Source organism: Elgaria multicarinata, chromosome 6 (assembly GCF_023053635.1).
Source record: "Elgaria multicarinata webbii isolate HBS135686 ecotype San Diego chromosome 6, rElgMul1.1.pri, whole genome shotgun sequence".
Taxonomy (NCBI): domain Eukaryota; kingdom Metazoa; phylum Chordata; class Lepidosauria; order Squamata; family Anguidae; genus Elgaria; species Elgaria multicarinata.
This window is the reverse complement of record NC_086176.1, coordinates 62784680-62810866: the sequence shown is the minus strand read 5'-3', so window position 1 is coordinate 62810866 and position 26187 is coordinate 62784680. Positions and strand designations below refer to the sequence as shown.

The 26187-nt window shown below is 40.5% G+C and overlaps 1 protein-coding gene across 4 annotated transcripts in view; it reads left to right on the top strand.

Moving 5' to 3' along the window:
* Nucleotides 1-26187, top strand: part of TNFAIP8 (TNF alpha induced protein 8) — a 50586-nt gene that overhangs the window by 18189 nt on the left and 6210 nt on the right. The window contains exon 1 of one of the 4 annotated variants that reach the window (XM_063128604.1): nucleotides 4453-4542. The exons of the other annotated variants lie outside the window; for them this stretch is intronic. Coding sequence (XP_062984674.1) covers nucleotides 4512-4542 — 31 coding nt within the window. The 5' untranslated portion in view covers nucleotides 4453-4511. Of the gene's footprint in view, nucleotides 1-4452; nucleotides 4543-26187 lie in introns of those variants that run through there. 4 annotated transcript variants of the gene reach the window in all.

Genomic DNA, 26187 nt, shown 5'->3' with positions numbered 1-26187 from the left:
ACAAATTCTTGGGCTAGCCAAAAGTAGTTTCTTGGATTCCAGCTTTAATTAGATGTCTCCCCTGTTTTAATAACCACTGTCCTATTTTCAGATACTTATATTACAGGTGAAATTTCATTTTTCCCTTCAGGAAGACAGAATAGAATAAAATAAAATTTATTTTTAGCATATTAAAAGTCTAGGAGAGGTATAGGAATTGAACTTTGACTGCAGGAAAGCATCCTAAAAGTAGCTTTTTTTACCCTAGAAGCTGCAAGACTTCCAGGGTCTTCCTGGGCCTGCAAAACCCCTACTGCAACGTACACAAATTATTGAACTGTCTTCAGGGAAAGCAAGTCATGGTGTTATTCTGCCAGTGGAAGGAAAACTGCTAGCAGAACAGATTTTCCCTCCCCTCGCCCCCCACACACATACATGCCATCCAAATATGCTCCAGGGGGTTGAGGGGACCCTCTAGAGCAGAACTGATAAGAAGTTGGAGGAGTCTTGTTGCGTGAGTGAAAGTTATTATTTATGTATGTGCATATGGTATGCTCACATTATAGAAGAACGCTAAACCCTTTGATTACAACCTTCAAATATTAGATGATCAAAGGAAAAAATATAGATGCTGACAACTAATTTTGAACTTGTTGGGGAATTCTGCTGTACCAGCTCAGCAGAAGAACAAATATCTCTAACTTCTAGCAGTGACTATGTCAAGAATCCAAAAATAGAGGGTTAATAGCGCAGCACCATCACAAAGTAGTCAGCAAGGTTTCAAGTTCACCAGAATTCTGCTTCTTCAGGCAGTAGTGTAGAGTAAGCCCACAAAAAAGTAAGGTCACAGGACAAGAATTGGCACAAACGACAAGGTCCAAAGAACAATAAAAAGAAAGATGTCTGTCAGTGGTTATTGCAGCTAACAGATTGAGAAAGTTATGTAATCCTCTGTTCTCCACAAAGAAAGAAATAGGATGCAAGATGAAGCCTGGCTTCTTGGGTAAAGAGAACCAGGCTGGAGGTACATTTGGTCCTAGAGTGGTGCCTCAAAAATCATCCAAGCCAAGGATAAGCCTGTGAAATCTCAGAGCCTGAGGTACTCCAGTGTGTGCACACATGGAATGGGGCACACACATAAAAAATACTTAGAATAGGCATTGATGCGCCTTAACAGTGTAATGTAAAATGGCAGGCTGATAAGACAAGAACAGTCTTAGCAGCCTGCCTACAGACCCCTCAGTATTAAGCTAGGAAAGATTTAATACATACGAATCCATCAAGAAATAATACTTTTGTAGTCATGTTCAGCTCTCACCTTTGATATGCCTTGACTGACCTATTGCTTATCTTGGGAAATGTTGATTCTTTCTCAAATAAACCTTAGAAGATAAGTCCCCTTTTATGCACAGCTTACATGTTATAACTTTAAAACATTTGCTCAGCAGCAGCAGCTTTCCCAGTCAAGATACAAGCACAATTCATACTCTGGGAATATGCGGATTCACTGGGCAGGTTCACAATCAAACAGAAACTGTGTGGAGGCACCATTTGTATGTATTTAATGGCTTATATTTAAAATAATTATCCCATTTTCCATGAAAAAGTTCAAGGTAGCTCACAAATTTAAAAAGCAATTCAACTAAATAACAATTCTCTGCATTTAGTTTGGAAGCCACCATTTGTCTGCTCTCAGACATAGTTCGAATTTAAAAAGAAAATTCTCAAGCCTCATTTTGCTGTGGGTGTAGCTTCAGACGTTAAACTGACCACACATGCAATCACTAGTCATTTAAAGAAGGAACTGCTGCTTCCTGGGCCTGTGACCCATGCTGTAAGTCACACCAGATTTTCCAACAAAACTCAGAACTTTGAATTGAGCTTGGAAATCTACTGAAAACCAATGTAGATCTTTCTGAACGTTTCAGAGACAACCCTATTTATTTTTCATTTAAATAATCCAATCTGGATGTTAACAAAGCTGGACGCGGTCAGATTCAAAAGCATATCCAAACTGAGAATGTGTCACGGTAGGTCAACAGAACTTTCTTCTTGTCTGGATTGAGCTTTGGTTTATAGCCCCCCTCCACCCATTAGAGGCTCCAGCCATTTGTTCATTCAGCATCTCCACTACCTCATGTGGATTTGACCCTTCCCTCCAATCCTCCTTGACAAATTCTCTGTCTACATAACATTTTCATGTTGATGTGAAATCACATGGGGAGAGGGAAACTGAAACAAAAACAAACAAAGCAAGCACCACTTTCTGGAGCCTGCCTCCTACATGGGAACAGAATTGTCAAAGAATGGTGGCTCCGACTCCTTGCTGTGGACAGATTATGTGGAAGGATACCATGGTCAACACAATAGGAAGCCATAGAAATGTTAATAGTATAGGAAGCCAAAAAAATCAACAGGGTCACACTTCCCTTTTCCTGTTGGCCAGAATAATCTGTGTCAAAACCCAGGCCTAAAGCTGGATTGAAAAAGGTCTGAATCTGTGTCATGTAGTTGAGCTACCACCCACCACCTTTCTCAAGAAGACAGTGATAACAAGCTGAAATCTCTTCACAGAGTTGGGGATGGGTTGGGGGCTTCTTAGACGTGATCTAACAACCACCTACTTCAAATCCAGTTTATACAATGTTTGCATGAATACTGTCTGCATGATAGGACAATACACTGAGTGGCAACTACGTTGTAGCAACCCTTGGAGCTGCTGAAATTTTGCATCTCAAAGTTAATTCCTGTTCCATAAAAAGTCATGAGTTTTAAGTTGCTAAGCACCACTTATACTTTATCAGTTATTCATATCATGGTTATGAATGTGTTCTGACTAGGGTGCTGCAGTCAGTTTTAAAAATATGTATGATGTTTTTAGCTCAAGAGTTTCATTTTGAAGTCCTTTACTAAAGGCCACTAATATCTCTTAAAGAAGATACATGGGTTGTAAGAAGTTGTTACTGGAGAAAGCACAACGTTAGAATCTTGGTATTAATCTTGAAGTGTGAACATTAAAGCAATTTACTTAGGTCATGCTTGGGTAGAAACAATTTCATGGCTCACATAAGAGAACAATGTAAAGTATGGAACTTACCCATAGGATACTACGGAGCTATATCACAGTCAGTATAACTGGTATTTTATACATGGAGGCATGGACAATGACACTCAATACAGGCATTATGATTTTATGTAATGCCTGAACTGACAAATGGGTTCGCAGTTGGACAGAATGACTTGGAGTGGGTTTGCAAACCATGGTTTGTACTGATAGTGGGCCAGTTTGAACAACACTCCACACCCCACTGGATCTGGACATTGTTCAGAGGGCATTACAAACACTTGCCTACCCTGTACACTGCCCTATCTCTGCTGGCTCATCTGTACAGTCACAGAACATGCAAATGCCAGCCATGCATATAAACTAAAACAGTACAGTTTAACTTCCTAAATAAAATTCAGTAAACAACTGTGCAATTTTAGCCTGTATATGTATTCAGCAGTTGTACATTGCCCTCTCTTCCTTGCAATGATCAGATCAGCATAAGGTTTGGTATGATGCCTGAGAAATTGTAGTTATAGCCATTGCTCTGTCTCCTTAGGCAGCTGCCCCATGAACTTATGGAAATTGAGTGCTGAGACGGAAGAATGTGAAAGCAGACAAGCTACTATAAGTCATGATTTCCCTGTTGTATGTCGGGAAACTATGGCTTGGTTCTTAACTGTGCTTAACACAAATCTTGGTTTAATGTGATCCTTGTCTGAATTTCAGCCTAAGGCTTAGGTTTAATATCTAGAGTGCCAAGGCACTAAAGGTATGAAATTCCCAGTTAATAGACAACTATTTCTCCAAAATCCCAGCTGAAATTGCTTTTTTATGGACTGGGATTTAGTAAATTTTGAAATAAAAAGGGAAGAAACAAAGAAATTGTTTAAACAATACAACCTGACTTTTTCCTCTTTGAATCGTTTTTTAAATCTCACTACTTTTTCTGTAAAGCATTCAAATCTCAGGCATCATAAAGTTAATTCTTGATATTGAAAATGTTATTTTAGGATTCAGATACATTACATTTGGAGGTTGTATGTTCGTGCTGCTTGCCAGCCTCTTAATGGGCTATTAAAATCTGGGTAACTTTTCTGCTACTTTGTCTTAACTGCTTCTCTCTCTCTCTCTCTCTCTCTCTCTCTCTCTCTCTCTCTCTCTCGTTCACACACACACACAACTGAAGAGGCTCTAACAAGTAGAAGTCCACCTTTTCAGAAACTAAAATAGGAGAATAAAATGTATAAACTCTAATTTCTACTAAAGAAAATGGGTGTCTGCAAAGGTGCTCTCTTTCAGGCAGTTGCTCAGATGCCATTTAGAAAGGGGCGGAATCTTTTAGTGCAGCTGAGTTATGATTCGTTGACTCTACAGAACTTTTCCTCTCTTAATCCCAGCCCCCTCTTTTTCTTCTGAGAAGTTGACTTTGCTGCTTCTCAGACACGCACGTCATCTGTAATCTCCAGAGATATTATCTGATACCATGAGCTTCGAAGCAGATGAATCTAAAGAAGGTATGACTTCTAACATTTTTCAAAGGGTTTTGGTTTACAGAAAGATAACATTCTCCTTCAGAGCTGCTTCTGGCAGCAATATGAGATGATGAATAGAGGTTTGTGCTCACTGTAGCACTGAACTGTTTATAGGGGAGGAGAGAAAGCAAAGGCATCTGAAGACTGCTGTTCATATTTCACTGAAAGTCCATCAACTAAAGCCTTGACAAGAAGGCAGTTTTGTTCTTTGTGCATTGATAACTAAATACTGTTAAAAGTATTAATAATGTGGATGAGCTGGGTGCTTATATATTCACAGCAGTTGCTTGAAAGGGGAACATACTTTTTTAAAATGTAGATGCACTGTTCTTTTTGTAAAAGGAAGTTGTGTAATTCAGAGAGCTGAAAGATCGTTATTTTTAGGAAGGAGAATTCTTGGCTTTAACAATCTTTTTCCCCCCAGTGTGAGTACATACTGCTTGATGTATATGTTTAAATTATTTAAAGCTTATGGAAGTGGAAAACTATTTCGTTAACTTCCATAGCGAGAAGAACATGTGGAAGAGCTGGAAATACTCCAAGAAAGCCCAATTATTTATCAGTACAAATTTGGGAGGGGTACTGCTGTCTGTCTGGTGTAGAAAGGGAAGAAATGAGTTTCTGAAATTTTATTACAGAAGCCGATTCGAACCAAAAGTAGGGAAGGGGAAGGGAGAATACTTTAGAAAAGTGGTTATATTGAAAAGACTGGAATTTCCTGACATGTTAAGAAGCCAGATACATTTCTTTTGAATACATAACTGGTATAACCTAGACCAGATCATCAGTTCAGTAGCAAACCAGGAAACTTCTCCAAATTTAAGAGAGCATCTCCGTTCCCCTACTCTTTATCTGGCATCCCCACAATGTGAATGTTTTCATCTTAGATCCTTCTAAATTTAGTTTCAGATGCACAGAAAAACATGGTCTGGCTAAATGAAATCCACTGAATGTGGCATAACAATTTAACAAATGCATTGATATAATTGCAGTGCTTAGAGGTTCCACATTCTATCCTTTTCTTGTCAAATAAGGGGATAAATGTGAATCCAAACCCAACAAACAATTGTAAGCTGTACTAAACCATTCTCCTATGGCAACTCCTGAGTACAGCATTCCTCTGGCAGCATGTTCATTCCAACCCTTTTGTATATTTAGATGAGTAAGCAGCATGCATGCCATGACATGACACAAGGCTTAGAGAAAACCCTTTAAAAATGGCCTTAATTTGACGTGTATATTCAGTTGTTTGAGAACAAACATCCAAATTGCCTCTGCTTTCTTTTTAAAGTTGAAATTGTGCTTCTGTTGATGTCTTTGAATGCCATGATATGCTTCTATTTCCTGCAATACGCAGAATTTTACATGGGGGAGAGTGTAGTTCAGGGGTGAGCAACCTTTTTTCTGTCAACGGCTGCATTCCCTTGAAAATAATGTTGGGGGTTGCATGTTGGTGATGGGTGGGGGCCCCTCTCTCTCTCCCTCTCCCTCCTAGCAGGCTGCCAGGGAAGGGACAGAGCACTCTTGCCTGATGTCCGAACTGATCACAAGAATGTAACAATGTGAAAGAACTTCTGGATTTAACTTGGATGGGTTGTGCTTCCTGGGAGGAGCCAGGAAGTAGTTGAGGGCAACACCTACTGCTTCTGGTCTGAGGAGAGAGAGGCCACAGCCTCAGCGAGCTCTGTGGAAAAGGCTTTGTTTAAAAAAAAATTAGGATTGTTTGGAAGACAAGTCTGCAGGATGCAGTCCACCAACTTTAAAACGTGATAGCAGAGGTGATTGGATCCTAGACATAAGAAGAATAACAAACTGTGATTAGAGGAAAAAGAGAAAGAGAGGGTAAAAATGTAGAAATGAAGCAGTGGGGGTTTGCCCTCAACTTTTTTCTGGCTCCTCCCAGGAAGCACTATCCATCCAGGCCAAATCCAGCAGTTCAATTGCGAAGGTAAAAGAAGCCATCGTGACTTCTCCCCACATGTGTCGCGTGCGCAGCCATTGTTTATATAATTACCAGCTCTGCAGCACGGGTTGACATATCTTCCAAATGTAGTGCAGCAGGGGTGGCTTTGTACCCTCCCTACAACACCTACTGGATGTCGTGGATAATAGGGTGAGTGCAGTGTGGATAATTATGTAAACAATGGGCACCGGCGGAGCAAGAAGCCACAATGGTATCTTTTTCCTCTGTGATTGTGCAAACCCAGTCATATTGTTACAATGCAGAGACCTTTTGAAATTTGGTCGAGGGCCACTTTTAGCCCTACAACCGCAGGTTGACTATCCCTCGGTAGGTTATTTTTTGTTTTGTTTTTTGAATGGACAATGAAGGGGGAATCATAGTAATACAGTGTTGACACCACTAACATTGTATTTATATTGCATCTGGGTTTACAGGTGTACTTTTGTTCTTTGAAGAATTAATATTGTGATCTTTCATCAGTCTTGAAGAGGAGGCTGTTGTGTTTATAACTTATATTCTGAGATGAAAATGCAATTTTACAAAATAAAACTACATATTAATTATGCAAGAGGTGTATCCAGAGTTCAAATCCCCTTTTTAAATTAACTAGTAGGGAATGGATCTGGCTTCGCAGGGGTTAGAATAGGTTGATACAGAGAAGCCTTCAAGCAAACTTGCACATCTGTCACAATTGGACACATTGTGCCCGCCCTGCATGAGTGAAGGTACCCCTAGGCACGGCACGGCCATGGTCCACCCCTGTAGCCTCTGGAAGGGGGTCCTATCCACACCATCCCCCTTTGATGGAGCTGCCTCGCAGCAGAGGGGAGGGGGCCTATAATTCGAATCTTCCCTGGCTTCAAACTGTGCTTGGTCTTTTTGCCCCAGTATTTGGAGCTTTTTTTAAAAAAAATGTGTCTTGAAATACATGTAAAACATAAATATTGTATCGCTAAAATTTGCTCGCCTCAGTGCTGAATCATGATGCAAAATTTAGTTGAAATCTATCAAACGATACTGAAGCAGTTACTCTTGAAATATTCTGTTTTGCCGCTTCTTTGGACAGGGATCGAAATTTTCCCTATGCATAAAACCATCCTGGATAGGTAGGACAAATCTTTAAAGTTTCATAACAATCGGTTATGTCCGCTTTTTGAGTCCACCGAGGACATGCAAACACTTCCTTTTATTTATATAGCTTGCCTGGAACTTTTACTGATTGAATTGCTTCATGGCTTTATTGAAGTATTATTTCTTTGGATCTGTTGATGATATCCCATTAATTGCCCAGTGTATGCTGAGATCCTAAGGGAAGTTAGGCTGATCTAGGCCCATTCTGTTCCGGATTCTGGTTTGACTGCTGGATTTTAATTGTCTTCTAAGCCTCTTGAGAGCTCTTGAGATAGATAGGTTACAATTTTAAAAATTTAAAATATCTAAATTAGCTGGAAAATATTATGTGAACTATGAAAATTGTGCTGTTAATTTTTGTGTTAGCAATCTTCCAATTAATAACAAGATGTTTAATTCTTCAACAACTTTGCAGGCTGTGTATTTTTTCAGTGTTTTCTATAATTTTCAGATGATAATTGCTCACACAGTGTTCTTTTAAAAACCAGTTCAAAATAAAATACAACAGTGAGATGCTAAGGAGTGGTTACGCTGGAACCTTGTAATTGATTTTTAAACCACAATGTATTGTCTTTTGGATCAATACAAATGTGTTTTTGTTATATTTTGCAATAAATTTAGTGCAAGCACTATTTATAGCGCTTTCTGCATTTGACAGATGTCCAGCCCAACCAACTAAATGTAAGCTCGGTATCCCATAACACAACATACCCTCAAGTACTTGTGACTTGTGGCAGGAAAGGGGATGTGAAAACTGCCATTCTGGTTAGAATAATTGTTGTCTAGTTGATTTGGAACTGATATTTTCTCCTCTCTTAGTGGTACGGCTTCTCCTTGTTGCACAACACAGTGGTGTTGCAGCACAGTTCGCTAGCTTTGGAATAGGGGGAGTAAAGAGATAATTACATTTTGTAAATATGCCAATACATTTTGCAGCCCCATAAACAGTTAATTGGAAGCAAGTAAATTTAAAATTAGAAGTAAATGGGCATAAACTTGAGGCAGCAAGTCTTTTGCAGTTTTCTTTTCATAAAGTCACAGCTGAATATCTACTTCCAACTCCCAATTGAAAGCCTCATTCTTCATAGGCTGGTATGTGCTCTATAAAGTTTACAATTTTATTCTCTATCATTTGAATATTTTAAAGGAAAAATCCTGTGATCATAATGAGGAAAAACCTATAAGGTCATTATAATCAACACCTAGAAACTGCTCAAAACAAGTTCAGAGGTTTCTACTCCATTTGCCATTTAACACCATGCTCCTCTAATTGAGCTGAAGTTGAAAAGATATACTGCAATGCACTCTATGTGGGGCTGCCTTTGAAGACGGTTCAGAAGCTGCAGCTTGTGCAAAATGTGGCAGCCAGATTGATGAGGGACCAGAAGGTTCAAACATATAAGACCGATTCTGGCCCACTTGCATTGGCTGCCTGTACGTTTCCAAGCCCGATTTAAGGTGCTGGTTCTAACCTATAAAGTCTTACATGGCTCGGGACCACGATACCTGACAAAACCCCTTTCCCAACATGAACTTAAACGTACATTATGTTCAATGTCTAAGGCCTTCTCCGGGTGCCTACTCCGAGGGTTGCTCAGAGGATGGCAACAAGGGAGAGGGCCTTCTCAGTGGTGGCCCCCCAATTATGGAATGATCTCCCAGTGAGGCCCACCTGGTGCCAACATTGCTATCTTTTGAGTGCCAGGTTAAAACTTTTCTCTTTTCCCAGACATTTAGCAATATGTGAAGAGCTTCATTAATCCTGGATCTGTTTTTATAGTTGTTTATAATTGTTTTTAGATATATGTTTCCGTGGTTTTAGATTTTGTATATTGTTTTTAATTGTTTAACCTTATGTAAACTGCCCAGAGCGCTTCGGCTATGGGACAGTATAAAAATGTAATAATAAATAAAATAATAATAATAATAATAATATATGTTGCAGCCTTTAAAGCAGTGTTGTTGGACTGCAACTCCATCAGTCATAGGCCTCATCTACACCTAGAGCCCTTTCAGGAGTGGGGGGGGGGATGATTGGGAAGTATTGTACTTCCAGGGTCATCCCTCAGGGGCCAGGGACACACTGCCCACAGACCTCGAGAGATGGGGGGAAATCATGATAACTGCAGTGTCCGATATCCCGGGAGAACGGAGTGGTCGTCCCCGGCTCACTCCATGATCATGTGGCCCCATAGACATGACCTCAATATTCTCCCAGGAAAAATAGTAGGTGTAGATTAGGCCATAGGCAGCATAGCCAATGGTGAAGGGTGATGGGAGTTGCAGTCCATCATCATCTGGAGAGGGAGGCACACATTCCCCATTCCAGGTTTAAAGGCTATAATACACTAGTAAACTAGGATGTGGAAGGATGTTTTTCTGTAATCTGTACTATTGAGATGCTGTATTGTAGTTATTGAATTGTAAAGTTCCTTCCACATTATTTACAATCCTGTACTCTTTATGATCCATCAAAAGGGCAACTTCCTGAACAAGACTCCACTGCCACCAACAAGGTAGCATAGTTCCTTGTGAGGGCATCAAAGGTGAACTTCATTTTTTCAGACCAGGTTGTAATCATGGTGGTGGTCATAATATTATTTTAAATTGTTTTCACCATGTATTAACAAAGCATTGTAGGGGGGTTGTGGTGGTGGGTAGGCTTGTATCAATTTCCTCAATAGTTATGGCCAGGTGGCTTAAACAGTTAATGAATCTACAGCTGTGTCTATAGTGTAGAAAGAAGAAATGGAACCAAAAGTAGTTGTGTGAGCTTGAAATTACTTAATTATCCTACAACAACCTGACCATTTATTCTTCTATGAATGATTGAATGGAGGCTGCAAATACAACAAAGCTGGGATCTGATCAATGATGGTTGTTTTCCATTCTTGGAACAACTTGCATGACCCATTCAAACAGGAGTTAATGATATTGTCTAGTCATATGGACTGATGTGGAAGTTTCATGTAATTGTTTTGTGACACTTCCACACTATCCATGAATGTTGAATGAGTTCTGATTTTATAAAGATGGCATTGCAGTTCTAAGAACTAAAGGATAGTGCATGAGTGAATATATTTATCTTAGGCTCTGTGCACACCACATACCTCTAATTGCTTAACCATAATTATAGCATCAGGGGAGGCTTTGGGATAATACACTCACTGTCTTGATGCTATTGTAGATGCTACCCAAAATGGATGCTACATTGCAACATCTTGGATGCTACCCAACATGCTTAGCTTTATTTAAGGCTGGTGGGGAGAAGTCATGCTTCACAAGGGAGGGATTGGGAGGGCACTTGTGGGTAAATATTTAGAAGCAAGGTTCACCTCTCTTATGGAAACAGTATCTTTAAAAGTAAAGTTTCCTAACTTGTTTAGCATTACATTATACCTTAGCCCACCTTACCATGAAGCTTGCAGACTCATGACTTTACACTAACCTGTGATATGTAGGTATGTGAAAAACAACAGAATGGCTATGCATGTCTTCTGAACTGGTAAATGTTAACTACTTATTTCTAAGATAGGCTAAAGGCAGTACAAATACATAGGTACAGAGTCAGCTGTATTAGATAATGTATGCTAAGATTTGGTGACTTGAATAAATTTAGTGGGTTTTTTTTTAAAATTAGTAAATAACTTTCGAATGTTGGATTTATATTGAATGCATTTGCACCTTTGTGTTTAACTTTGCTGGTTTTCCTAATGAAAATTTTCACCAATAAAAACTCTCTTGGAATCAATTTTAGTGTTTCGAATATTCTTAACTTAACAACGTAATTCATAAGATAAATATCTACATTATATCCTTGTCTCTAAATTTTATTCCAATCGTTCATTAAAAAAAATTGGCCTATATATCTGTTCAAAGTAGCACAAAATGCAAGCAACATCTACAGAAATCAACTAGCATATGAAATGGGTATTCATGGCAAAGTGAAATACCGTATTTCTTCGATTGTAAGACGCCATTGATTGTAAGACGCACACTAATTTCAGTACCATCAACAGGAGAAAAAAACCCTAAGACACAACTGCGATTCTAAGACGCACCCCATTTTTAGAGATGTTTATATGGGGGGGGGGAAGTGCATCTTAGAATCGAAGAAATAGAGTAGTAAATAGAAAAACTATTTGTATAAAGCATTCATAATGAGCAGGGTATATAAAACTGATTATCTTTTAATTATATAAAAAACATCCTCTTACATTGGCTTGGCTCCAGAGCTCCCCCTTCCCCTAAAAGTTTGCTCTGGGTGTTGGGGGAATGCTCTGCTGCAGAATGGCACGTGTGGAAGAGTCACTGAATTGGAGACAGTCCTCTTGCCCCTCTACTCACACAACACCGCCTTTGGATCCAGACAATAAGTGCTCCTTAAAAATAATGTGGCTTAAAGTAGAATGCTCTATTTATAATGATTTTAGAACCAAATATATCCATTCGTTGTTAAGATTGTTGAAGGGAAGGCCACCACTTGTTAAGGCTTGTTTCCTATTGTCTGATGCTGAGAAGTATGTATCTTTTAGAACATCTAAATTTCTTGTCAATTCTCTACAAATACGTGCCATAAAGTTCAAAGGCGGTGTGGAAAATTATTCAACTCTCAGTGATCTATTAGTAGAGTTCTAAATTGTATAGTTTTTTCCCCTTCTTTTGTTGTGTTTGTGTACAATGACAATTTGCTAAGACACAGTAAACTGTGAATGAATATATGTATGTGGCTTAAAATGGTTTCTGAATATACCACACACCATATTAGAGATTACACTAGTCTTTGGGGACAAATAGAAGGTTTGGGGTGACTTGGTTGTGGGAAATAACACAGGGTAAGTTCTTAATTCCTCCTTTCTTTCATAGGCCCTGTACAGATGACATGCTAAGCCATGGTGGTTAAGCATTTTGAGCTAAAAATTATGGCTTAGCATGTTGTCTGAACAGGATCACTGTCCCAATGAGATATGTGGCATGGTGGGGATGATGGCTTTTTCTAGAGCAAGTGGCATGCCAGATTCAAGCAATTGGTTAAAAAAAACTTGTTTTACAGAATTTTGAATAAATATATTAAGTGAAAGCCTGATTTTCAATGTAAAAGAATTAACAGGAACAATGGGTATTTTTAGGCCAAGTGTAATAACTGAGACAGTAGGTCATGAGTTGTAGTTATTGTTGTGCTAACTCTGAATTGTCTATCAAAAGCATGGGTGCATACTTTGCACGTCATGGAGAAACACTGTTCTGTGTAGGAACAACCAGCCCTTCCTCCTGGAAAATCCTGGGTGCTTATTTTCCAAGTAAATAATCTTTCTTAACATCCTTACATGTGTGTAGAGAGAGCCTTGCAGAAATTCTCAAATTCCCAAATACTTCCCAGGGGAAACAGACACTGTAGTACTAAAAGCATTGTGGCTGCATGACGAGAATTTTTGGATTATGCCCAAGGGTAGATGCAACCCAATTGTTACAGTATGCATACTTCTGTAGAAAATATTCCAAAATGTAAAGTTAGAACCTTGTTTTTAAATCAGTACTTCTAATTAAATAAAAAGACTCACCAGGATGGAAGCATAAGCTGCAGTACAGAGTTAAATGAGATTTAAACATCCTAACTATGGGCAGGAGCTGCAGTTATTGATAATACCTAGCACTGTGACTTGGAAGTGAACAGCTCCTGGAACATGGTGCTGCAAATGTTAAAACTATATACAGAGAGAGAGAGAGATCTACACATTGATTAACCATCTTGGTTTATTGACCTCTTAAAGTTTCACATAAATTATATTCTCCAACTCTTCAGTCAGGCTATTAATATCTACATATTTAGCCATTTAGAGATTTCAAAATGTACTTACCATATTTCTTTAATAGATAGTGTTTGTGAGTGTGTGGAAAGCCTAACTTAGCCACAGAGTTCTTAGTAATAACATACAGCACAACATTTTTGTATATAACGCAAAAAAAAGAGAGCCATACAGTGTTAACATGGATCGATCCTCCTATGAACACTTATTGTCTTTGATGTCAAGATGGTCCACAGAGCATGTTAAAGTAAGATGAACTTATAAAAACCTTTATATAAAAATTCTGTGTTGGGTGTAATGGGAATTTGCCGGCTGTGTTCAGATGTAACGATAAACGATAGTGTATCATTACAGGAATTAAATGGTGAGCCTCAGGCTTATGCACTTTCTCCCTCTCCTTTTTCCCAGCCTGGCTAATAGGAAGATACCAGAAGAGTTTGCTTCCATTTTTGACTAACTACTGTTTTGTCATTGCATCCAAACCTGGACAAACCAGAACAAAATAAGCCAGGTTCACAAGCCTGGATCTTCACGTCAAAGCCAGCATACAATGGGACGGGTGAGGAGAAAACCATTATTTTTGAAATCATCCAAACTGGGTCTTACATGAGCTCCCATTAGGGTATTAAGTGATGTAATTTATTTCAACTAGTTCTTCTTTTTGCATCCTCCAACTGAGGAGTCACTCAGCCTATCATAGAAGTTTATTTAATGCTGGTTTTAATTACAGCCTGAAAGCTGTCATCTTTTTAAATACCATGGGAACTAATGGGTACTGGTATCAAAGGGGGTTTATACATCAGTTGAATGAACACTTACAGATGGCTGCCTGGAACATAATGTAGTTGAACCTTAATAGTGCATAGTACTGGTCTTGAAACCAGTTGAAACCTCTATTCTGCCTGTGTAGACTTGAAATATGATTTGTCTTGTTGTATGAGAAAATACTCTAAAAACCTTGAAAGTAGACTGTGCTTTGTTCCACAGTGTCTTCAAGGGGTGCTACTTATTACTTTACTTTCATTTGCTTTTTTATCATCCCCCTAAAAGTGTTGCTTAGTTCAGCAGGTAATGTGAGATAACTTGGGAGTAGAGACACAAATAAAATAGAAGAACATGTAGGCTGCTTTTATGAACTGGGAAGGCCTGCTCATTGACATCCTGAATAGACCAATAATGTAATAGAAAAAGGACACACAATTTTCAGTGTTACACTGATGGAGAGAGGAAAAGTAGATTATTATTTTTAACTGGGTTTAAACTATCCTGAGAGGTCAGCATAGGTTAAGCTGCCTTTCTGAAGAGGGCTAGTCTGTTTTGTATTTTGAGAATTGTAGTTTTGCCGGAAACCCTTTCTCTGCAGGATGTTTAAAGTCACAAGCTCTTCAGCCACAATCATTAAAACTTTGACATGACTTTATCTCTTGGCTATTGGAAATGGTGATGGGGAAACAGAGACCGCATACCGTACAGGAGAATTTCAGGAACAAAATGTTGCAAAAAATACTATCTACCTCTGCTTTAAGATGGAAGACTAAGCCTTGAGTCATACTTAAGTGCAGCTAAAAGCTGCCCTATTGCAGCATCCATATTGGGAAGTAATGTATGAGCTAGGAGTTGATGCTGACTCTCATACTATCCCCCCAACCCCCAGGGAGAGAAATTATGAAAGGAGCTTCTGAAGGTACAAACATGGACACACAGATCATATGTTACACCCACCCTCCACCTCCAATAATCTCCAGTGTGTGAGATTATTTACCAGTTTAAACTGGGATGAAACCAACATTGTAATGGACATGTTCCATGATGCCATGGAGTGACCCTGGTTCCATAAAAACACAGTGAACATGTGCTAAGTGCCAAACATGGACTGGATTATGTTATGCAGATTTGTTAGTGAAATGGAAACTATTTTCATTGTGGCTTCCCTTTTATATTCTGTAGATTAGAACTATGATTAGAAATATAAGTAATAAAATATATGTAGTCTTACTGATTTGTATGTTCTGTGTGTTTAGCAACTCGTGTGACAGGATGTTATATCAATATGCAGTGAGGATTTAATTAATTTCCTAATGTAATCATCTTCAGTAGAGGTTGCTTGTTGAATATCTGCACCCTTGACTTTCCTGTTGTCTCATTCCAATCAGCTTCCAATGGGAATGGGTGGGTAATTCTGTTATGTATCTGAATCAGGTGTGATTGGTTCATTCAATCACTCTAGATGTAGAGATGCAGCAATATGGCCTGTCCTTAGATTCTGTCCACTGAGTTTCTGCATGAGTTACTGCATTGAACTAGCTGCCTTCCAATCAGAACGCAGATGACCATGTTGGCTGGAAGCAATGGGACTTGTAGTCCAACATATATGGAAGACATCTGGTTGGGGAAGCCTAGGCTAGAGTATCGATTTATGACCAGGGAGAACTAAGTTCAAATCTCTACTTGGCCCAGTCCATATCTTTCAGTGTAACCTTCCCCACAGGTTTTTTGTAACGATAAAATTGGGAAGGTGGAACCATGGGCATGTCTAGATCAGGGGAGGAGGATCTCGCAATATTCTGATCGCGAGATCTTCCCCTTTGTCCAAACACACACGCGTGACATCAGGAAAGAAGGAGGGATGTTGCGCCCGCCACTTTCTTTTTGTTTGTTTTTACAGACAGATGAGCGTATGTGTGCTCCAACGAAAAGTGACTTATATATAAAAAATGCACACACACATCACCATGGGCACGGAGCACCTGAAGAGCTCCATGCCCTGTTCCCATTTCCCGTATACTTGCGAGGAGGCGGGATGAAGCCAGGATGAGTGTCCACACCTCCTATGGTCTCTGGATGATCCTGAGACAGTGGGAAGAATCAGGCTAAAAGCCATCCCATTTATCCCAGGGAAATGGAAGGATCATCCCTCCCTGCCCCCGGGATCCCGTGTGTCATGTGGATGCACAGGGATGATCCCGGGACGATCCCTGGGATGACTAGTATAGACATGCCCCCTGTATATTGCCTTAGGTTCCTTGGAGGAAAGACAGGATATTTATGCAGAAACATAGCTGATCAGTCCACTCAGGATCAAACTTTTCAGGTGTTAAAATGAAACGTGTGTTCAATTTTAATTCAGAAAGAATTGCCTTGATATCAGACGTTTGAAAAAAAAGGTGTTTATAATTTACTGGCAGTGGAACTAGCAACATCAGTTGTTGCACTGTTTCTTTGATGAATTGGGATTACTACTATTCATTTCATTAAGTTAGCCTGCTCATTTTCACATACACCGCCCATATGTTGATATCATTCTGCAAGCTTAAGAATATTCCATAAACAAAAAACCTACGGTTTACAAAACAACGTTATAGGCTGTACAGTTTTCAACCAAACTCCAAAAAGCAGGGAAATTGGGAGTTAAGGCTCACAGGCCTATAACGCCACATCCTCCCTAAGGAGGCAGAAAGTGCCAGTGAAATTCTCATTCTCCCAAAGCAGATATAAACCATGAGGACAGGATGGAGAATAGGATATGCAGAGGTGACTGTGGGGTTGTGGAAAACTGATGACGAACAACTTAGGGCCACCTACTTCTATTTTTTTTTTAGTGCAGCCCTTCCCCAACCTGGTGCCCTCCAAAGGTGTTAGACTACAACTCCCATCATTGCAAGTCAGTATGTCCCATGGTCAGGAAAGCTGGGACAGCAGGAGAGGGAATGCTGTTCTATATCCTTACCAAATACAGGGGCTGCGCAATATTTTTTTCTCACACACATCTCGCATAGAGCAGCACGACTGATAACAGAAGGGGCACTATTTGTTGGAGATGTAGAACCAGAGCAAGAGCTGGCACTTTCAGCTTTTCGTAAATACCCTGCCCTTCAAAGAACCAATTTTTTTCTTAAAATGTGTTCATACAAAATATACTGTTCACTCCCCACAATCCCTCCACAATACATCATCTCATCAGAGTGACAGAGGAACAGAAAAGGATTAGTTTGGGTGTCTTGAACTCCTTTCAAATGAGATTAGTTTGCAATCCTATACCACTTGGGGGGAAGCCCTAGTAAACTCAGTGGCACTGGCTTCTGAGAAGACATGTATAGGACCCAAGTATAAACCATCCTTCTCCAGCCTGGTGCTGTCCAGATGTGCTGCGCTGCAACTCCCATGTTATGGTGAGGACGAAAATCATTTTCATCAATAGTTTTTAAAATAATCCTTCCTTACACATGAATCTATTAGGTGGTAGCTCTGCCTTTGATCTCACACTGCTGAACACTAAGAAAAATCCTCTGCGGTCACAGCATTCTTCTGCGGTCACAGCATTCTTGATCACTGTCCATGCTGACAGAGACTTTTATGAATTGAATGCTAAAACATCTAGAGAGCTACATTTTGCCTGCCCTTGCTCTAGAACAGTGGTTCTCAACCTGGGGCACTCCAGATGTGTTGGACTGCATCTCCCAGAATGCCCCAGCCAGCTGGCTGGGGCATTCTGGGAGTTGTAGTCCAACACATTTGGAGCGCCCCAGGTTGAGAAAGGCTGCTCTAGAACAACATTCCCCGATCAGTTTTCCAGAATCCCATAGTCACCTCTCCACATGTTTGAGAGTACAAGTCGCAGCATTCCTGTCCATGGGACATACTGACTTGCAATTATGGGAGTTGTAGTCCAACATCTTTGGAGGGCACCAGGTTGGGGAAGGGCTGCTCTAAACTGCCCAGAGAGCTCCGGCTATTGGGCGGTATAGAAATGTAATAAATAAATAAACAAACAAAAAGTAGGTGGCCCTAAGTTGTTCGTCATCAGTTTTCCACAACCCCACAGTCACCTCTGCATATCCTATTCTCCATCCTGTCCTCATGGTTTATATCTGCTTTGGGAGAATGAGAATTTCACTGGCACTTTCTGCCTCCTTAGGGAGGATGTGGCGTTATAGGCCTGTGAGCCTTAACTCCCAATTTCCCTGCTTTTTGGAGTTTGGTTGAAAACTGTACAGCCTATAACGTTGTTTTGTAAACCGTAGGTTTTTTGTTTATGGAATTTCATGGTTTTGTGTAACGGATGACCACACAGGAAAGAAGCCATATAAATGTATGGGCTGTGGGGAAAGTTTCAGCTCTAGTGGGACCTTGAGTAGACATCAAAGAACCCACACAGGGGAGAAACTATAAAAATGTGTAGAGTGTGGGAAAGCTTTAAAATTATGTTCACCCTTACTTTACATCAAAGAGAGCTTCGGCTATTGGGCGGTATAAAAATGTAATAAATAAATAAATAAATAAATTCACCGAGGTGAAAAACCATTTCTGTGTACTGAGTGTGGAAAAAGCTACAATCCCCTACACACTTTCCAGGGAATAAGACCATTACATTCAATGGGACGTACTTCTGAGAAGACACTGACAATATTTGCTAGAGGAGGCAGCCATTTTCTCTCAATGTTCCAATATAGCTGAGGCAGGTGGGGGGGAGGAGGCACTACTGAGCATGCTTACAAATCAAGATGGCCACCCTATATATTATATTCAATAAACAAAAAACCAATGGTTTACATAATAACATTGAGGCTCTAGGGCAAAACAATAATAATTAAAAATCAACCGAAGGGATTTTTTTAAAAAAAGAAAAGTCATTCCACCAACTACAATGAAGGCCGAAGAAGACACCACCACTGGATTAATGAGTAAGGGTCTCATTCCATCAATTGTCATGGTTCACATGACACTCTAAGCCATAATGTTTAGCTCAAAATGCTTAACCACTGTGGTTTAGCATGCCTTTTGAACAGGGTTAGTATGTAATAAACGACACACAGGAATAAAAGCCACACAAAAAGCTAATGCAGTTTTTGGAAGCATTACTTTCTAAATCTTTTAAATATCAGATGTGCATATTACATATGACTTGGGTCTGCTGGAAAGAAGGTGACCATTTTTGATCAATTTCTCAATGTGAGCCAATAGTGTAATGTTGCAGCATAAAAGGCTAATGCAGTTTTTGGAAGCATTACTTTCTAAATCTTTTAAAAATCAAATGTGCATATTACATATGACTTGGGTGTGCTTTCAGATAGCCTGCTGGAAAGAAGGTAACTTTTTTGCTGGCAGTTAGAGTAGAAAACATATAATAGCGGAATAGGTGATGAAATCATCTGACCTGGCGTAAGGCATCTATGGTACTTCTGTTCCTTCCCAGGAGCTCAGGGCAGAAATAACATCTCCCCTTCCTAGCCCCCCCTCCAACAACCCTGTGAGGTAGGCTAAGCCAAAATTGGGTGGGATAGCTAATACCCTGGAACACAGAATCAAAGTTGAAAGTGAACTTGATAGGCTGCAGCGCTGGGCTGGAAACAACAGCATGAAATTTAATAGGAATAAATGCCAAGTTCTACACCGAGGAAAAAGAAACCAAATGAACTGTTGCAAGATGGGGGGGGGGGATACTTGGCTCAGCAATACTAAAAATGAGAAGAATCTTGGAATTGTTGTAGATCACAAGCTGAATATGAGCCAACAATACGATATGGCTGCAAAAAAGGCAAATGTTATTTTGAGCTGCATTAATAAAAGTATAGTTTCCAAATCAAGTGAGGTGCTGGTTCCTCTCTATTCGGCCCTAGTTAGGCCTCATCTGGAGTATTGCGTCCAGTTCTGGGCACCACACTTCAAGAAGGACGCAGACAGAGGAGGCAACCAGGATGATCATGGGTCTAGAAACAAAGCCCTATGAAGAGAAACTGAAAGAACTGGGCATATTTAGCGTGGAAAAGAGAAGATTGAGGGGAGAGATGATAGCACTCTTCAAATACTTAAAAGGTTGTCACACAGAGGAGGGCCAGGATCTCTTCTCGATCCTCCCAGAGTGCAGGACACGGAATAACGGGCTCAAGTTAAAGGAAAACAGATTCCAACTGGACATCAGGAAAAATTTCTTGACTGTTAGAGCAGTGCGACAATGGAATCAGTTACCTAGGGAGGTTAAGTGCTCTCCCACACTAAAGGCCTTCAAGAGGCAGCTGGACAAGCATCTGTCAAGTATGCTGTAGAGTGGATTCCTGCATTGAGCAGGGGGTTGGACTCAATGGCCTTTTAGGCCCCTTCCAATTCTACTATTCTATGATTCTAAGTGAGGTAGGCAACAGAGGGTAGAATCCCACATGAGTCCTATGTAGTGCAGACCCATTGACATGAATAAGACTTATGTAAGTTTTGACCAAGTTAAGTTCCATTCATTTCAGTGGGTCTACTCTAAGTAGGATTTACCTTGGATTTTACCCTCAATATATATTTTGGACTACAACTCATTGGCTGTGTTGGTGAGGGCTTATGGGAATTGTAGTCCAAAACATGAGAAGCCAGGATCTAATTTGCAGTAGACCTAGAATCCAGTTTTAAAATCAGCAGGAAGCCTAAGCAGTCTCCCCCCCCCCTCCCCATACTTTTAACAGGGCAATCCTGTGCAGGTCTGTAGGAGGCTTTTTTCCAGAGAGGCATGCCCAGGATTGCAGCCCCAGGATTGCAGGAGGCGGCAGCAACAACAACAACAAGCAGCAGCAGCAGGTTTGCTCGGCAAGGGGAAAAAGCCCTGCAACTCCCAGGGAGCTGCTAGACCAGTCTAAGGCTTGGAGATGCTGGGAGTTGTAGGACTTTCTTCTTCCAAACACGAGAAGGGCCAGGAGGTGAGCTGGATCCAGGCACTCACCCGAGGAGAACTTTCTTTAAAGTAAGCACCATGGAGACCTCGTGGCGCGCTGATCTCTCTCCCTTGTGCTCCCTCGTGCCGAGGCCCTGCATGGGAGCCTGTTTCCCCGGGAGAGCAGCCGTGAGGAGGCGGGGCAGCCGTTTGTGTTGTTGTCGTTGGGTTGCTGCTGCTGCTGCTGCTCCGTCTGGTCGTTGTTGGGTTGCTGCTGCTCTGGCTCTGCCTCCGGTCCTGCTGCTCCGCTTCCGCCCGGCTCCCCCTTCCACTCCCCAGCCGGCCGGGGCTTCTCAGGTGTTGCTAGGCTGCTGCTGCTGCAAGGCCTGCGCTGCCATCTTGGGGCAATTGCCGGGTCGCGCTGACAGGGAAGGAGGGGCAGCGGCAGCAGCCACATTTTGTGTATGCTGGACTGGGCAGCGAGCCCCCGGGCTGGCTCCTACCCCCGATAGCCCTCAAGACAGGAGGGAGGGGGGAGAGCGCCGCTACTGCGCATGCGATGTGTTATGAGGCCTCCATTGACTTTAATGGGGCAATTTTTTTATTATTAAAATTCAATGGAAGGGAATTTTAAAAAAAGAAAGGCCATTCCATCAACGAGATGGACTGGGGAACACGATCCCACCAATGGATTGGAGGGTAAGGGTCCCAATTCGGAGCTTTCCCTGCGCAAAAAAAAAGTCGCCAACCCCAGTTTTCAGTTTCACTTTTGAGTCAGAGAGGATTTTTTTACTTTCGTCCTTTCAACTGCCACCACCCCTTCAATATTTCACCAAACTTCTTGAAATTGCCAGGGTATGTAAAACCAGCATTTCTTTCTGGCAGGTCGTATTTTCAGAAAGATTGGTGAAACATTTTCCATTTTATGAACGCTAGAATGACCCACCCCCCAATTTACAGGGTAACATGGTGGAATGCTCTTTTTACTGATCGCCTATAACACAGGGGACACTACAGTGTCCCCTGTAATAATGTTGCCCAGTGTACTAGCTAATAATTTTAGCACAGCCACAGTAGTACCTAAGCAAGTGCACTTGTTGCAGAAAAGCAAACAGGAAGGAAATCAGTTAAACCACCGTACAGAATAATGTGCTGTCCTGTCTCAATACATGGAATGAACCATGAAAGCATTCCATATTTGTTTATACCATATTTCTTTCCTTAGAATATGTAAATTCCTAGGCTAAGGTGCTTAAGAAGCCTTAAAAGTCCTATTATAATTAGAGGAGAAGGAGACAAGTCTGCACATAAGCAAAAAGGGGCTATTTTGATAACTCACTGCTAGCTATAGTACTAGGTGTAGGTTGCAGACTACGGATCACTGACATTTCTGTTTCACGGGAAGATTCTTGGTAACAATGCTCTGTGCTCTCTCTACTTACTAGGTTGGTGGCATTCAGAGCTGTGAGAAGAGTTATAGCCACTAATACCATATGGTGACTCTCCTCCCAACCCTCCCATGCGGAGTGTCAGCAATAGTCATTCTATTATTGCAGAATCTTATGAGTGAGCATCAGTGTTGTAAGAGAAATTAAGGCTCTACCTAAAACTGCTTCAAGGCACAAGAACTTGATTTCTCAGTGCATTAATACACATACACACACATCAGTTATCTTAACATACTCCACCTAATATGTTGTGACTGTTGAGCCTAGGCTATATAAGCCTACAAGTTTAGCTATGCCTTTTCTTGTCATAGCTTTGGACAAGTATGTTTATGCTGTTTGTGATGAAAATAACATAACTGTATTCCTGGGTTAGATTACTAATTCATTTAGCCCTGCATGCTTCAAAAACGTTTTTCATGGAGAAAAACAAGAGAGACCCTTTTATATAATTCCTTCTGCTCTGGCAGCCAGATGTTTATGGATGTGGTAATATATTCCTTGACTGCAGGACTCTTGACTAGTGGGAATTGCAACAAAATGTTGCAGTGTGGAGTGCTTTCTGTTCAGGCTGTCAGCCAGACATGCCTTTTTCTAGAATATTCCACCCCAACAGCTCAGTTCTCATTGTATTGTGCTTGTTTATTGCCCCATAAAGTGTGGAGTGCTTCTGGAGTTTTGGTACTTCTGCAAACTTTGGGGTTCCCCCAAGCCTTCTAAGACCTCTTGCTTCTGCATGGATAGTGCCAGCCTGGCTATGTCAGTAGTGGGCTACACGCAGTCTATGAGCCATATGTGCCCCCACCCTGGATCCTCATGTGCAGCTGCCAGTACTGCAGTGATAAAAGAAAAAGAGCAGCTGTTTGCCACCAAAACTCAGTGGCAAACTGCTACAGAGCCTAAGAAGGGCCAAGATGAACTTTTCTAGCTAATTTTGGCCTTTCTAAGGCCCCATAGTTGCTTGCTGCCAATTTTTGGTGACAAACTACTATTTTTTCTTACAGCTGCAGCAGAAGTGCAACCCACAGGGGGGACTGGACACTGGGAATTGGCCCCTGGATTACCCAAAGTTGCTCACCCCTGGGCCACATAAATATCTACACACACACACAAATGAGTTTACCATTCGTAGAAAGGATGTCACTGTCATAGTATGTCAGTTTGCCGAACTCATTTTGTGCCCAGTTATACCTTTACCCCACATCCTGTGGCAAATTTCTTTCACAACCTCTTAAAGTTTTCAAATGGAGAAATAAAGGAGAGACTTGAGCACGACTTCCAGGAAATAAGAAAAATGTAGTGGTGACAGTGCAGCTAAATCTTTCTGTTTTGTTATGTCCTCCTCTTGGGGAAAGTTTTATTTCCCTAATATTCTCAGCTTGCTTGTATAGCATTATACTGAACAATCCATATGTATTCTTCAGAAATCTCTAAATGCATACTTGAGAAACAGTAACTCAAGTGCAAAGGTTCATAACTCCCACTCAATGAATCTGCTAGGAACTGTGTAGAACAGTGTTTCACAAAAACATTTCAACAGCCCCTTGCCTGATTCCCTGTGGTGAGTAATAATTCCCTCCGAGCAACTACGCAGGAGAACTCCGTAAACTTCAGAGTTGACTCTCTTTCCATTCCAGGCCCTCAATGTGCTACAAATAACCAGCCAGCCATTCACATATACCTAAATGCTACGGGCTAATAACTTTTGTAGGGTTTTTAGCAAAGCTGGTTTAAAAATAGTGGACTTAATCCAAAAAAGCCATCTTGAGAAGCCCAAATTGTTCAGATAAGTGATCTATCAAACATAGTCTCTTGTAAAATAATCTCAAATCCAAATTCCTTCCCCAAACAATGCTTTACCTATCTGCCTTTTCCAATGATGCAACTGCAGGGTTGCCAACTGACCTGACAAAAATAAGCTTTGACTACTCTTGGTTCCCCCCCCTTTTTTTTTTTACAAAAGGATGATATGCAGAAATGCAGCTTTTTATGGAGCTCAACCTTCTCACCTAATTTCTGCCAATCTGACCGCTGTTAAGGGGATCTGATAGATTATTTCATCGAAGTTGCTATGTTAATATGGTACTATTAGATCTTCTAAGACTAGACACCACTATGGTGTGATTGTCTGCCTTTCCCCCCCCCCTTTTTTTTTGGTATGGTACAGAACGCAGATGGAAATATGCGCTTGCTATTTTTGATGTTAGGGTACACAAGGAAACCATTTGATAAACAGATCATGTTGAGCAGTGCTGCTGCTAATGTTTAGCTGTATTACAGATCTCTGTATAGTTTCTTTTAGTCTTTAATATAAGTAAATGAGCTGGAGTATGAAGTCAAGTTTAAAATAAGCCATTTATAGTTTTATAATGTTGTGGCTAAGTTATTGCAGAATAAAGCCCTGGTTATAACACAAAGTCATGACTCAATATGCATATTTTAGCATGGTCGAATGTCATGGTCTTACTTTGATCACCTTGGGTTATGGTCCAGAAAGTATTCATAAAAGAAGTTTAGGGTAACCTCTAAGCTACAGTGCAAGACAAGAAGCTGAAATTTCAGTGTATATCTAATTAGACTGCAAAAATGCAGAAGCAAATAGTGGAAGGAAAGTGGTTACTGTGAGGGTTATTTAATTGGTGAGTATGTGCTATACAAGGGCCAGTATTGTCAACCCTGAATGATTTAAATAAGTGCCATCTTGCATAATGAGGTGAATGTAGCAATTGGAGTTCTTTTCATATTTAGTTTCAGTGAGATTAGGTCTAAACTAGTCATAAATTCAAGCTGTTCCTTTACATCCTTGAAATCAAGAAGGGTTCTTAAAATGGAAACTTCATTCTTGCAAAAGAATATTATCTCATACTTCAGGTTTCATAGCAACCCCCCTTCATCCCCATGTCAAAATGTGAAATTAGATGTGTTTCTTTAAACTTGTTTTTTAAAAAGTGTTCTGCATCTGTATAAGATCACTCTTTTTTTTTTATAACAGTGAAGTGAGGGGAAGAGGGGAGACTGGGCTGCATTTCCCCTTTCCCTTGCTGCTGTTAATGACATCCCTCTCACCTGTATGTTTGTTTACCCAATTCACTTCTGATTTTGTTCAGTTCCTCCTCTCAGCAGTGTTCTGTTTCTGTTGGCCTAATCGTCTTTCCTTTAATCTCTACTTGCTTCCTCTGCTTTATCTTTCCTATAACATATCTATCTCCTTTTCATCTGTATTTTTCATTTTCTCCATTAACCTGTTCCTGTCCAAATATACTACCATGTGGTCTGTCCTTTTGTCTTGTCCCAGACATGTTTCTTTCCCATGTTTTATAGTCTTGGCTTTTCATTCATGTCTGAAGAACTACCAACTGCTCAAAGATAGAAAAACAACAACAATCCTATGTTACTAAATGTTCAATATGTTCCATTTTATAAACTGCCCATCAATTGCCATTGAGACTCAAAATCTATACATAATTGGTTAGCAAGTTGAATTTTTAGTACAGGCATATTGTTGGAATATAGCATCAGACCCACCAATACTTTAACCTGAATTATGTCCCTCACACCACACATTCTTTTATTCAAGTAATAAATCCACACCTCTCTGTCTTCTCCATTTTTCCCTGTCACCTCTGTAGTCCAGCTTCTTTCTAGAGACAC